The sequence below is a fragment of the Cyrtonyx montezumae genome, unplaced genomic scaffold, assembly GCF_038088225.1.
Source record: "Cyrtonyx montezumae isolate F1298 unplaced genomic scaffold, pur_monq_1.0 scaffold_19, whole genome shotgun sequence".
In the NCBI taxonomy this organism is placed as follows: Eukaryota; Metazoa; Chordata; class Aves; order Galliformes; family Odontophoridae; genus Cyrtonyx; species Cyrtonyx montezumae.
Window position 1 is genome coordinate 9,256,828 of NW_027071925.1, and position 14,232 is coordinate 9,271,059.

Here is a 14,232-nt window from a genome sequence, read left to right on the forward strand (position 1 = left end):
TGACTGACAAGACACAAATCCAAGATCTTAAACACTTATTAAGAATCCAAATGCCTTTGTTTTTTTGCTTTACTCTGCTGGATGGATTGGAGTATCAGTCCCAGGATCCTGGCCAAGCCCTGAGTTGACCCTTTCTGCCATTCTGCATTGCTCCATCTAGCACAGCAGCACGCAGCGTGCCCTAACAGCCCCAAGGAACCCACCCTGCCCGCCCCAGCCGAGGGGCAGCACAGCTCTGAGCACCCAGCTGCAGCCCCCTGGTCCCCGCTGCCCCCTGCAGCTGGACACCACGGCACTGCTCTGCACTTCTGCGTTTCCTCTCTTTAGACTCTTTCTCTCTGAGCCGTGTTTTCCCATCTGCATGGCTCTGCTATCCTTCCCTCACTGACGCGTGGCATTTCCTCCAAGGATCCTCTGCTCAACTCCAGTGCCAGATGAAGCCACGCTTCTCAAAACTGATTTCAAGTTCAGAGACGTCCATGAAGATTCATAGTTCTCAAGGCCCAGGGGGACACTTATGCTCATCTAGCCTTGTCATCTCATATATCTCAGTCCAGAAAGCCTCACCCAATAATTTCTGCATCAGATCCATAATTTCCACTGGAGCTGTATCTAGTGTGAAAGCAAAGCTTTAAGGGTGGCAGGGAGCCCGGCTCGGACGCCTGGCTCTGAGAGCAGCTCTGCAAGCACAGAATACAATCGACTTTGAAGCCTTTCCTCACTGCTGCAGTGACCCCAGCGCCCGCAGCAGCGACAAGGACAGCTCCAGCACCGGCTGCCTCCCCGCTCCTCCTGACAAGAGACTCATTCTTTGTGAATCCTAAGTCTGTCTGAACTGGGAACAGAAAGGACATCCTAACAGAACTGTGCTTTTTAAAGCACATTTCAAAAACATTTCCTGCGAGCGCTGTTTGAACAGCGGCCACTGCGGAGTCGGCAAAACAGGCTGAAGAAGGCAGCGTCTGAGACTCAAAAATAAAACCAGCAGCTCCAGCGTCCTCAGCAGACGTTTGGGAAGAGGCTGAGCTGGTGGGCACGGGGGGGCACTGAGGACCCCGTGTTTTTTCCCAACCACACCACTTATTTACTGCATAACTTGGAGCACGTCTCAGCCCTGTGCTCCTTGGGTTCCCCCAGCACCCGAGGGCCATGGAAACAGCCACTTCCCCCGGGCAGCTGCTGAAGGCTGAGAGCAGTGTGGGGCACCTGGGGGGGGAAAGGCCACGGGAGGGCCCCACAGAGCTCCACGCTCCTCATCAGTGCCCTCTGGTTGTGCCACACTGCAGAACGGTGCCAGGAACCGCCCAACGAAAACGGGCAGAGGCAGAGCTCCACTGGAGGCAACGCTGGCCTCGGGAAAGAGAAGCAAACTGACCGTGAAACAATAGGGATTTTCAGGCTTCAAAGAGGTGTAATGAGCACCAGATAGCAGCATGACAGCCCGAGAGAGGTGGGCTGAGGAGCTCTGTGAACCCAGCTCATCGTGACGTGCCGGACGGACCTCGTTACCCCAAACCACGCCGAGTGCTCTCTCAGACATCCCCACCAAAGCCCTTTCCTTAGCAGCCACATCCAAACCCTTCTTAACTGAGCGACTATCTGTCCTCGTGCTGCTCACCGAGTTCTGTCCTCTGACCACATCTCATCGCCTCAGAGCTGTCCTGCTACCCCGAGTTGTATTGGAATATTCCTGAACCTTCGGGTCAACTCTGCCACTGCAAAAACAGCTCCTGATCCCATCCAGCCCGTGTCACACGAGATTTCATTTCCTACCACAGCAACAGTACCATCTTTGTGTCCAAACACCGGGACACAAACAAGCAGGTCTTACAGGACAAACCTCCGGGGGTGGCCACCCCACTGGCATTGCTCCCCACACAAAGAGCTGCCAAACAGTCCCAGTTTGGATGGGGCTTTAAAAGATCCCAAAATTACCAGGTGCCCAAAGCTCCGGGTTTGTGCTGTTGCACTCAGTGGCTTTGCCTCAGGAGGAGACCAACGTAGAAATGTTACCCCAGCTCTCCCGCTGGGATGTGGCTGGCAGTCTGGGATCTCACTGCTTTCACGCCATATAAGAAGACACCATTTTAAATGTTCTCACAGCATGCTCCCATGGCTTTGCAGCCTTGAAGCCACCTACTTGCCAGCTCAGTGACCTGCTTGAGGGCTTCAGGCTTGCAGGGTGCACATGGCATGGCCAGGGCGGCAGTGAGGGCAGGGTGAGTTTCATGGGAGAAGCCAAGAGCATCGTGCAGCAGTCATGGGATCGGAGAGAAGGGGAGGGTGGATGGGAGAGGAGTGGGTGGACATCAACCAGAGCCAAACTGGCAGCGTGTCAATGGGTGGAGGCCATGCTACAATGGAAGAAAGCCATCAGATGGAAGGAGATGCACCCACCACCACCACCTCATCCAGCCCTGCAAACAGGCCAGGTCCTCGTCCTCAGCGAAAGGTATCCTTCCAGCACATAAAATAAAAGCAATACATGGTGCCTGAACTCAATGCCAATGCCACTGCTCCTGACAGGTTACTCACACGTTGCTGAAGGACGGAGATTTCTCTGGGACTGCCTGGAGATGGAGCACCTGGACCCCATCTGCTGCCCATCCACCTGGTCCTTCAAACACGGCTCCGTGCCACTGCAGAGCTCACCTGCACCTTCTCCCTCTCACTCCCCCAGCAGCACCCAGTGCCAGGGAGAGACAGCTCAGCTGTAAATGGGGGACAACCAATGCCCCAGGGCACCTCCCCCTGTGTCTGAGCCCCCTTCCCCAGCCAGAAAAGGAGTCTGGAGCCCAAGAAGGTGATTGCTGCTGTGCACTGATGTACAAAACTGGATCTGGACCTCCTTCAAGCCTGCACAGTCAGGCTTAAGCAGTCAGCAGAATATCTTCACATGGAGCAGTATAGGTGTAGCAGTTTCAGTACTACAGATTTGTTAATACCAACAAAAATAAAGATTGCACATGGAAAAGGCCATCTCCAATGTTGCATCAAAAAAGCTCCGACCTGCAGCACCGAAGTAACTCCCCAAATCTATATTTATACCATTTCAAATCCTGTATTTATTTGCTCAGCCCACAGCACCTCCAAGGACAGGAGGGGAGGCCCACGGCTGCCAGTTACCAGGCGCAGGGAATGTTTGCCAACTGTTAATCAATTAAGAAAGAGAGGACGGCGGAAGAATCCCACCCCTTCTGTCCACCCCAGCAGTGTGGGTCCCTGCGGAGCTGTGGGGTTGGGGTGGATGCATCCTGCCCCGCAGCACCAGCACTGACACTGCTGCCATTGTCAGCACTGCCACGCGCAGCGCCTGCGAGAGCTTTTGAGGATCACTGTATGCTCGCTGGCCAGCCTTCATCATCCCTGAGCTGCGAAGGCCGGCGTGGGCAGCCAGAGGCTGTCAGCACAAGCAGCTCGGGGCACAGGGCCCCTCGGCAGCCCGGCCAGGTGCCAGGCACAGCAGATGCCAGTCGGCTCCCGCCACAGGAATGCGCTCACCGAGGCATGGAAATCAAAACCATCAGGGGAAAGAACTTCCTTTTATTCCACGTTTGTGCCTGGAGAAAAGGAGCTGAAAAGCAGACACCTTTCCCCCAGCAGCTCCGCACTGCTGCCCCACAGCAGAGCACAGCATCCCCCAAACCTCGCCGCAGCAGCGGGGCTGCTGGGGGACCCGGCCGCACGGACACGTCCCCGCCCTGCAGCATCACGGTATCTCCACCAGGGCAACCCGGGTCTTACCCAAGCTCAGGTCTGACCTCGGTGGCCCTCTCTGTCCTGCAGCAGGGCATCTCTGGGGAGAGGAGGAATGGCTTCGTGCTGAAGTGGTGGCCTCGGCTGCTCCGTGCAGGGCGTTGCACGTCAGGACAAACATTGGAAGAGTGACATGGCCTGGTTTGCACCGAGGACCCACATGACATCATCATGAAGCCAATCCCATCTGCCCCACGGGCTCAGCAGAACCTACATTCACACCCCAGAAGTCCCCTCTCTCCCCCCAAATAAGTCATGTACTGAAAACATCATTTAAGCTGCCAGCTGCTGCCCGGGGCTGCCAGGCAGTTTGCATAACACCGAGCGGAGCATGCTCGGTGCTGCTGGCTAATTCCTCATTGCAACAATGGAAAAACCCAGAAATCTCTGTGAATAAGCCAGTCTGTATCCTAAGTCAGCCCTTGGATTTCCTCCCTTTCTTGAGACTGTCTCGCCTCTGCAAAAGCTCCACTGGGGCTCTGTATCCAACTCCAGCAGCAGAAATCTCAACAAGCTCGCAGTTATGTGCTCGGCTCTCAGCTGTTTGCTACAGCCAGGAACTGGCTGGAAATCAGTTCAGAATGTTCCACTTCCAAACCCCACCCCACAACTCCCGGATCTCTCCGTTCTCGCTCCCCAGAGCAGGTACTGGGGCTTTAAATTGCTTTGCTTTATCTGCACAGGACCCCCCCTGCATCACAGCTCCAAGCAACTGCTGCTGCAAGACGTGCACCGGCACGGCCCCACTCCTGCTGCAGCAGTTCCTTCCTCGCTCTGCAGCTCCTCCATCCCCTCACCACGTCTTTCCCTGCCTAGCTTTACCACGAGAGCCTCGGGCATCGCCATCCACCTCACCTAAGCCAGGCACACATTAAGAACCACCACCGAGCACTTCCTCCCTTGGTAGCACACCCATCCCGTGCCCCGTGCTTCCCTGCGGGCTCTGCCACTGCTCCTCAGTGCCATGTGCACACAGACCTCCTGCCCACGACCAGCCCTGGCTGCACCTCCATGGCAGAAATCACCAATACCTCTGCTCCCCGCCCTCGGCCAACTCCTGGGTGCCATCTAGATCTGAAGGACTTCAACCAAAACTTCGCATTGCAACTATGGGATCTTGACCACTGGCACTGTTGCTTTCCCACCTCCTCCAGTCCCTTCTCAGGCAAACTCCTTTGAAATCAACAAGACAAGATCCTCCAGAACCCATCCTCTGTCACAGCAGGAAAGGATGCATCTCCCCACAACAGCCCAGGCCAACCTGCAGCCCAGGAGCTGGCCAAAAGCTTTAGTGCAAGCTGGCTCGAAGGGCGGCAGTGCTCCTCACTCTGCCACCCTAAGGCTTCCATTCAAGCAGAATAGGCTGCTTTCCCCTCGCTGGTGAACTCGGGCCCTGCGTGGCTTGGCAGGGCTCAGAGATTTTTCACAGAGCAGGTTTGCATTTGTTCCTCCTGACCATTTGCCCCCTCCCCACTGCAGAGGGGAACAGTGCAGGCCCTTCTGCAGCGGAGCCCGGCAGGACCGAGGCCATTCCTCTGCCTGGTGCCAAGGGGTTAAGCTCACAGTAAGTTCCCAAAGCCACTTGCTTCCAACTGGCTGCTGCCTGTGGTTTGTGGGAAGGGATTTTGCTTTTTAATAACATTATAAATAGGGCTGTGTTCACTGTGCTGCAAACCCAGTTACTCTCTCTCTCCCACCCATCTCCCTCCTCCTCCTCCTGCTTCTCCTCTTCCCACCACACCGATCCCAGATCTGACCATGAATGGGTCAGGCTGCTTGCTCAGTGTCCTCACCCTGCTGGCATGTCTCGCCTCCGTCGTGCGAGCGTGCCCCCCGAGCTGCCACTGCCACGGCGGGGACCTGCAGCACGTCATCTGCGACAACGCTGGCTTGAAGAAGATCCCCAAGGTGCCCGAGCAAACACGGCTCCTCAACCTGCAGAAGAACAATTTCCCTGTTCTGCCGACCAATGGCTTCCGGGACATGAAAAAGCTGGTGTCCCTTCACCTGCAGAGCTCACGGATCAAGGAGATCTCAACCGGAGCCTTCAGAGGGCTCAAGAACCTGGTGTACCTCTACCTCACTGACAACCAGATCAGTGTTATAAAGCCCGGAGCCTTTGATGACCTCTCTGAGCTCACCTACCTGTACCTGGACCAGAACAAGATCCCAGACTTATCCAAAGGGATCCTCTCCCCTCTTGTCAATCTCTTTATCCTGCACCTAGGCAGCAATAAAATCCGGGAGCTGAAAGCAGGGGTCTTCAGCGGTGCTAAAGATCTGCGCTGGCTCTTCCTCTCCGACAACTCCCTCACCAACCTCCTGCCCGGGGCCCTGGAGGATGTGGAAAACCTCGCCGTCCTCCACCTGGACAAGAACCAGCTGAGCAGCTATCCCCTGAGCGCCATGAGTAAGCTGAGAGTGCTGGAGGAACTGAAGCTTTCCCACAACCCCATTGAGGTGATTCCTGACAACGCTTTCCAGTCCTTTGGGCGTTACATGCAGACTCTCCACCTGGACAACATGAAACTGAAAAAGGTGAGTCCTTTCTCTTTGCCTTTCCCCTGCACGTGAAACACAGGGCTCAATTCTCTTCTCCTTTATAAAGCTGTCAGGTCACCCCACAGTTTGCAGAGAGGGGGGATCCAGGCCTGCAGTTTCTGCATGAAGTGCAGCACCTGCCAGCTGCAGAAAGACCATACGCAGCCCAGGGAAGGGATGAGAGCTGTGCTCCTTCCTTCTGGTGGGCTGCTTTAAGCAAAGCCAAATTATGTGGGGCTGGTAAGCAAGTCGGAAAGGCGGTGCTCCTAAGCTGGAGGTCACACCAGTCACTGAGAAAGCATTTGGGGTTCAGTGACCTTCCATCATCCCAGACACGAGGTATCTGCCCACAAGGGACAGAAGAGCTGAACTGCTCAGCCTGAGTGGCTGCTGCTGTCTGGAAGGGGGAGATCCCAAAGAGCAAAAGCATTCTCAGTCATGCCTTGCAGGCAGGTAAACATGTGAACCCTCACCTTCACCTCTCCCCCATGCCTTCCCATTTTGCACATGATAAAGAAAGGTTTGTTTATTGATGCTTTCAAAAAAGCAACCCTTGCAGCATCTTACAAAGGGGGTCTGTTCCCACCAGAGTGGAGGAGGAACATTCGTTTGTCCTGGAAAAACAACCCCTTCTTTTTCTGTGAGAGAGCATCATCCATAGGCAGGAGCATCGCACTCAGAGAATCACTTGCATTAGGACCTCTGAAACGCCAGGTAGAAGTGCAAGAACACGAAGTAGCACAGTGCAGGAAGAGCAGCACCCTACAGCAGCCCAGCATCCGAGATGTGCCCTACGTGGCTGGAAAGGGAGGGATCCTCTGCAGGGAGGAACAGCTCTCCCTGCCACGATGCACTGCCAGCGAGCCCAAAAACAAAGTGCATCCAGGTAAGGCAGGACAGCACTTCCAAGCAGAGCAGCACAGTATGTGCAGGAAGACATGATGAAATAGGGAATTTCTCAGTAACAGAGCAACCCAAAGGGTCTCACCTGTCTGTTAAAGAACAAAGCTGCCAAAAGCTACCAGAAACAGACCACACCAGAGCTTGCTCAAGGAATAAAGAGAATTCAGAAGTCACAGCTTGCCCACGAGCAGACTGACACTAGCTGCCACAGTTTGATAGCACCCAGACAGTATTTAAGCCCATGTCTACTGTCAGACCCAGCCTCTACAGGATGGGGTAACTAAATCCAACGTTTGAAAGCCACTCACTGCCCTCTCCAGGGGAAGCACCCCACGTGTGCTCACATCACTTTGCAGACTCAGTTCTCGGGCACTCCCATCAGATCTACAGTGTCAGTCGTCAGCCCAGGGCCCGGGCAGCCACGTCTGACCTGAAGAAATGTGGGTCCTCATTCCAACAAAGGAGCACCTGAATACATAAAGCTTATGAATGCAGCCTATGAATCTGGTTCAGAGCTGTGTGTCCACAACCCCAGAAGGCCCCGTAGCCAAGCTGCTCACTCGTATCTGCTCACAGGAGCCACACGACCTGGGAAATCCCTACCAAACACTTTAGATGCTGCTGATACCTTGACTGCTGCTCTTCTTCCTCCATAAATATACCATCCCTAGCTTTTTCCTGTGTGGCTGCAAAGCTATAGAGATGTTCAAGAGCAAAACCGCTCCACGTGAGGCTGTCACAGCTGACACAGCACCCGAGTGCAACAAGGAGAGCCCTCAGCATACTCACAGCTGCAGAACAGCAGAGCTCCCTTCCCCAGCCCCTGCACGAGTCAACAGAAAACAAGGTAACACAGAACCTGCAGCTCTGCATACGGCCTCTCTCCATTGCAGAAAAAAATTACAGCAGTAATTCTCAATTTAAACGGCAGGAAAATCACCCATTTCTTTATAAATGCACGCCCAGCAGATACTGCCTCTTCTCGTGGGGCTGGGAGAGGAACGAGCAGCTGAGACAGCATCCCTGTGTCCAGATGAGAACACAGCCAGGGCACCAGGCCACGACCCACACTGTGCTGCAGTTCCACTATCAGTGCTGTAAACCCCCTGAGATGAGCTCGCAGAGCACAGCACTGCGGCTGTCCAACGGCTACAGGACTCTTAGCTAAGCTCTGCATTTATCCAGGGTTGCTTAATTTGGAAGATAGCAGAAGTTCACAGCTTAAAATAGAGCATTTCCCTCCATCAGTACTTCAGCTTAGAGGGTTTGGACACAGCACGATGGCATGTGAGCTCACCACAAAGGGAAGCACGGGTCCTGACCGCGGGGTCTTCAGGCAGACCCGGTCAGTGTCCTTCTGCAGCTTTGAGAAAGGGGGAAGGACGGTCTGTCACAGCCAGGAGAAGCTCGTGCTTTGCTCCTGTCTCTAATGCATCACCTCCAAGGAAGTTTGTGTTGACAGGTTCGCTTTCAAGAAGAAACTTTCCAATCTGAGTAACTATTGGCTGAGAAAAAACAGAGATGAAGCTTGGAGGAAAAGATAGGGGAGGGCAGCGAAGTCGGGTCCGCAGCCACGCAAAGCTTAAGCAGAGCTCTCCCCTACAGCCTGCCCATCAACCAGGAGCAGACAGATCTTGCAGCACCCCTTGCAGACAGGGCGCTGGAAATGAGAAAGACCGGAGGAGGCTGAGGCTGAAACCTGCCCCTATTTCTACACTGCTGTGATGCCAAGCGTAACTTTCCACTCGGAGCCCGTGGGCACTGCCAAAGCCTCCAGGCCCTCCCGACAGCACACACTGCCTCGTTCAGCCGCCCCACGGCAGGGAAGGCACGGCCCGGGCGGGCGTCCAGCCCTGCGAGGCACGCACCCAGAAAATGCCTTCATTCAGAGCAGAGATGGATGGCTCTAAAAATAAAGAGCGCTGCCCACGTTCGCTTTATTTAGGGCCGAAGCTTACAGGGAGCCCCACGTGGAGCCCCACTCACACACCCATTTACCGCCTCCCCCCCGTGGAGGGCTCCAGCTTTGAGCCAGGGGAACCTCTCCCGTTCCCAACTCAGCATCGCTCTCTGTGTTCAGTTTGCAGACAACGCGTTCGCCGGGGTCAGCGTCCTGAAGACCGCGCACCTCGAGAACAACCGGCTGAGCCAGCTGCCCCGCAGCTTCCCCTTCGACAAGATGGAGACGCTGACGCTCTCCAGGAACGCCTGGCACTGCAACTGCCAGCTGGCACAGCTGCGCAAGTACGGGGCCGCGCACCGCCCCCCCCCCCCCATCCCTCGGGGTCCCCCCGGCCCACTCGAGGCAGGGGGCGATGCCGTGCCCCCCTAAGCTGCTGTTCTCCCCCCAGGTGGCTGAAGGGCAACCGCACCCGCACGGAGGACACGTGCTCCACGCCGGCGCAGTACCGGGGGCAGTCCATCCGAGACACCCCCGCCCTGCGCGCCTGCAAGCTGCCCACCAAGAGGTCCCGGAAGGGGAGCCGCCATTAAGCACGTAAGAACACGCGAGCACTGCCCAGCGGGGCATCGCAGCCGCTTCTCACCCACACCCACAACAAACCCCCCTGCCACTGTCGGGACCGCTGTGCCAGGGGTCGTAACGGAGCCGTGCTCGGCACAGCTCGCCCCTCCACGCGCTCACACTGCACTCAGCGCTGCCCGCTCTGCTCAGCCGTGCTGGGCTCCACGTGCTCACAGGGCAGAGACCCCGCCTGGAGCAATAGGGCTGGAGTCAGCCCCTTAAAGCAAACACAGCCCTATGGCAAGGAAGGCTGAGACGTGACTCAGTGTCACTTCACGGGTGGCTTTAGCCCACTGCCAGCCCTGGGGTGGGATAACACAGACTTTGCTTTTCTTACCGACTGGAGATGCTCCGCCTTCTGTGCTAGTGAAGGCTCTCCCAGGTCTGGTTTGAAACCAGGGCAAGACAGTGGAGGAATCTGGCCCCAGGCAGCCCAGCCCATACCTTCCATGTGGAAATAGATGTCTTCATAAGGAGCAGTTCCCCGTCCAGCAGCTGCCTTTCCATAACTGCAGCTCCCGTCCGAGACACTCTGGTATTTAGAAAACAAGGGCTGGTGCCTTCAAATGAATGTCCCGGAGCAGGAAGGAGAGACAGCAACTATTCTTTGAATAAGGCACTCTGGGCCAGGGGGTGACTCAGGAGACAGGGCTGGCCCTCCTTCCAGCAGCGAGCTTACTGACACAACCAGAGCAAACCCCAGCTGTGAAACACAGCACACCAACACCTTCCACAGCTGGAAACTCAGTGTGCTAAATCCAGAGCAAAGAGCAGCAGGAAAGCCACAGCTGCCGTCAGCTCACCCCAAGCACTCTGCCTTCCCTCGTCCCCGGATGGGATCTGGAGCTTGTCCAGATCCCAAGTCCTTTGGATTAGCCTGAAAATGTGTAAGCTTTTGGGAAAGGGACCTTCATTTATTTGCTAAGCAAAGTACAGTGAGTGCACGATGCACTGTGAGCAGAGCTGTCACTGTGCCCTCTCCTAAGGGAAAGGATTTGATCCAAGTCCATCGCCCGGTTACGGCCACGTGGCCCCGGTCCCTGTACAGCAGGATGGATAAATCCACACCCCAAATGTCAGACATTATGGCAGCAGCCCCGAGCCCTCCTAAAGCAATAATTTATCTTGTAGTGGCAGAGGCACAGTGGATTAGAGATGGAAATACCTCTCATTCCACACAGGGCGGATAAAGTTCTGCACCAAAGACGGAAAAACTTTGCTCTCTAAACCACAATGCTTAAACACTTAACCTCCTTCTCTCCCTGCCTGAACTCAATCTCACTTCACTGCTCTGAGAAAAGAGTAAGAAACCCACGACGATAATATCTGGTTTTCCTTCTGCACCTTGAGCCCAGCTCTCTCAAAAACGAATACGTGTTAATGAAACAAAACCCAACTTATTCCAGTCCTGCAGGAGGCAAAGCTCGGTCTCTGCAGGCGTAAGCACCAAAACGCAAGCACACAAACGCATTCCAACTGTAAGGAATACGAAGTGCAGCCCTGCAGAGGCGGGCAGGTCCCCCAGGGAGCGGCTCCCAGCGGGTCCATCACTGCCAGGCACCGTGTGCCAGCGGGAAGGCTGCACGGCTCCCAGCGGCACGCACGGCTGCTCCTAACTGCCCGCTCCGCTCAGAGGCAGAGCTCCCCGCCCTTCAACCTCCCAGCTCCTCCTCCCTCCCCGCCCTTGGGTTTCATCCTGCACACGCTGTCCACGAATGCTCGGGGCAAGGTGAGTTGGCAGCACAGACTGCAGGTGGGACTGTGCATCCCCCCTTCACTGTGGGAACTTTTTGAGTTCTTGTTCCTCCGTTGCCGTTGTGGGCTTCACTCACACGCTGAGTGTAAAAAGAGCAGCGCACAGAAGTTTAATGATGTCCTTAAAAATGCCCCTCAGCGTGGGCTTTTCCCTTCTTCCCCAGCAGGACCCGCTATGGCCCGTCCTGGTGACCGGTCACTCCAACCTTCAGAAAACTACTGACTTCTGAGTCCTTCCTTAAGCTTCTCCTATCTGTCGGGAAACATAGCTGATGTATCTGAACACCTCCAGCCTCCTCTGAACCCCCGCTTCTCTGCTGACTGCAGGATGGGCTCCACCTTTTCAATCTTTTCCGACATCTATATATTTTAAAAGAGGCATTTTTAAGAAATAAACGATGCATGACCATACTAAGACGAGCTAACCTAGATCCTGCTGGTAAAGCACAGTCATCTTCCCCAGAGGCACCGGAGCCCACATCCCAGGTCAACCAGTTCGTCTCTGTCTCTCCTCTTCCAATAGAGTGGAAGCAAATAGGAAGGCAGAAGCGCTCTTCCCCAGCCGCTTGATCAGGAAAATTGCTCTCAAATTGCAGTCCTCTGCCTTCCCCCGGAGGGGATCCCTGCAGGCCAGGGCCGAGGATGGCAGGCAAAGCAACGCCCAGGAACCGGTGACCCTAAAACAGAGCTGCCCTTAGCCCCACAAAGCAGCAATTTCCCTAAGCCAGCTGGAAACCTTGAAGTGAAGTGGCACTGGGGAAGCCTGGAACTGAAGCAAGCTGAAGACTGGATTCCCTCCCACAGCGTGGGGTCTACCAAGATGCATGCATGCCCAAGAGGAGAAGGGGAGCACCTCGCAGCCCTGCTGCAGCCCCCTCCTCGCCCTGCCCCCACTCCGAGCACCCAGCACGGCCCCGGGATGACGGTGGTTTATTGTCATGGCTGTCACAATGCCACAGTTGCAACTTAACTGTGTTTTTTAACCCTGAAGAGTTATATAAATATGTATATTTATTCCTCTGTAACTGAGTGTAAATGACCTTTAAGAGGATGAAAGCTCCTCTGTCTCCTACATAGAAATCAAATTGTATATTTTATTATGTACATCTTCTGTATAAAGCTCTCGCTGCAAAGATGAATTCAACAAGTCTCCTGGTGTCTGTCTGAGGGCTGGGGATCAGAAGGGACATGAGATCGGTGCTACAAATATAGACTTAATCCTCTTTATCCTGTGACTGCTTGTGAGGGGGGGCCTTACCATTCCGTTTCCTACAGAGCAGGAACACGTGACATCTGTCGGGTCCCAGGAGCTGCAGTCATGTCTGGAAACATTCTGTGAAGTCAAACCCAGGCCCACTATAAAAATAGCTGTCTGTCACCTGGCGGAGTCCAGAGGATGGCACTGGGGCTGTCTGCAGTGCTCTGAGCTCAGCATGAAGGGCTTCTCATCCAGGAAGAAATGGCTCAGGACAGATGCCCGACTCTGCCGGTCCCCTCCAGAGCACGCACTCATCCCTATAAATGTCCTGGTGCGGGTGAGGTCTGGATCTGCCAACAATAACAGCCTGACCCGACTCCTAGCCCCACGTGTTCATCCATCACTGCCTCAGCATTCACAAGCCATGTGGCACTGAGGCAGAATTCGTTTTGGTTGAAGTAAAACAAAAATGCCCTTTTTTGGCTCATTCCCCGCGGGCACAAACCACTCAGAGGCAGTACTGCACAGCACCCAAGAAAGGGTAAAATCTGACTCAAACACCAAGTGGGGGCATCTGTGACACACTGCACCCCTTCAGACCCCCAGCGTGAGGTGTCACCCCGAGTCCCAGCACCCCATGGCCCAACCCCCACAGCACGGGGGTGCACGGGAACGCGATGGCACAGAAGCACGTGTGCTCCAACACGAGCTGCAGCTCCGGCAGAGCACTGCTTGGTGCCACACGTGAGGACGGTTCCCATGTTCAGACTCACACACAGCGTGCACGACGCTTTCTATCTGCATGCAGCCCACAACAGTGAAAGAAACCTGACAGCAAAACGAGCACGTGCACCCCCCACACCACAACAAACCAGAAACTCCTCTCCCCAAATCATTCATCCCTGCAGCACACGTAAAGAAACAGAAGGGTCTATAACATCTGAAACACACCAATAGGAGCTCAACTTATGGCACTGCATGCAGTATTTCTCTTACCAGGCTGCCTCCCACCCCACAGCAGCCTGAACCCCCCCAGCCCCACCACCACCGCTCAGCTCAGCTGCATCCCAGCACGGCTGCTGCCCCATCCCAGCTCCTGGCCATAACAAACAGTCCTTGCAGCCCTTTCACAGCAGCCACGACTCACCAAAACCTCCGGCATGTGCATCTTTGTCGAAACCATCTTCATGATCTCAGGGGGAACGGGGGAACCTCCAATGGCTCCTGGAAGAAAAAGATGGCAGCTCAGAACCCGCGCAGTTACGCACAGCAGCGGTGCTCCGAAGGTCTGCGCTCCCACAGCGCGATGCTGGACGGACCTGCGGGACAACGGGCTCCTGTCAAAACAGCTCCTGGTGGTACGGATACAGAGGCAAAAAGCAGTTTGCCTGAATGAATTCAGGGTTGGCAGAGTTCACTTGTTAGGAAAATAAACTCCGTAGCACACACCTAGTCCAAGCTACGGTTCCAGAGAAGGAAAGACTGAGAAGAGAGAGGCACAGAGTTGTGCAGAAAAACCCTCCCATCGGTCATCACCACCGTAAGAACAAACACC

General features: G+C 55.1%; 2 protein-coding genes across 3 annotated transcripts in view; one reads left to right on the plus strand and one right to left on the minus strand.

Annotated features, from left to right (window-relative positions):
- Positions 1-14,232, minus strand: part of ACSF2 (acyl-CoA synthetase family member 2) — a 30,919-nt gene that overhangs the window by 4,416 nt on the left and 12,271 nt on the right. Inside the window, exon 10 of the mRNA XM_065735539.1 lies at positions 13,825-13,901. Coding sequence (XP_065591611.1) covers positions 13,825-13,901 — 77 coding nt within the window. The remainder of the gene's footprint in view (positions 1-13,824; positions 13,902-14,232) is intronic.
- CHAD (chondroadherin) lies at positions 5,445-12,351 on the plus strand. 2 transcript variants are annotated; one of them, XM_065735552.1, is made up of 4 exons: positions 5,445-6,294; positions 9,281-9,444; positions 9,552-9,697; positions 11,644-12,351. In XM_065735552.1, the coding sequence occupies exons 1-3, from the start codon at positions 5,515-5,517 to the stop codon at positions 9,691-9,693; spliced, it is 1,086 nt and encodes a 361-aa protein (XP_065591624.1). In that variant the 5' UTR covers positions 5,445-5,514; the 3' UTR covers positions 9,694-9,697; positions 11,644-12,351. The 2 variants fall into 2 exon arrangements, with proteins under 2 accessions (XP_065591624.1, XP_065591623.1); XM_065735551.1 differs by having other exon boundaries at positions 11,647-12,351.

Excerpts from the sequence above, each read along its gene's own strand:
- CHAD (XM_065735552.1), top strand. The coding sequence starts at position 5,515 with ATGAATGGGTCAGGCTGCTTGCTCAGTGTCCTCACCCTGCTGGCATGT. Across the intron at positions 6,295-9,280 it reads ACAACATGAAACTGAAAAAG|TTTGCAGACAACGCGTTCGC; the intron begins GTGAGTCCTTTC and ends CTCTGTGTTCAG. Across the intron at positions 9,445-9,551 it reads CAGCTGGCACAGCTGCGCAA|GTGGCTGAAGGGCAACCGCA; the intron begins GTACGGGGCCGC and ends TTCTCCCCCCAG.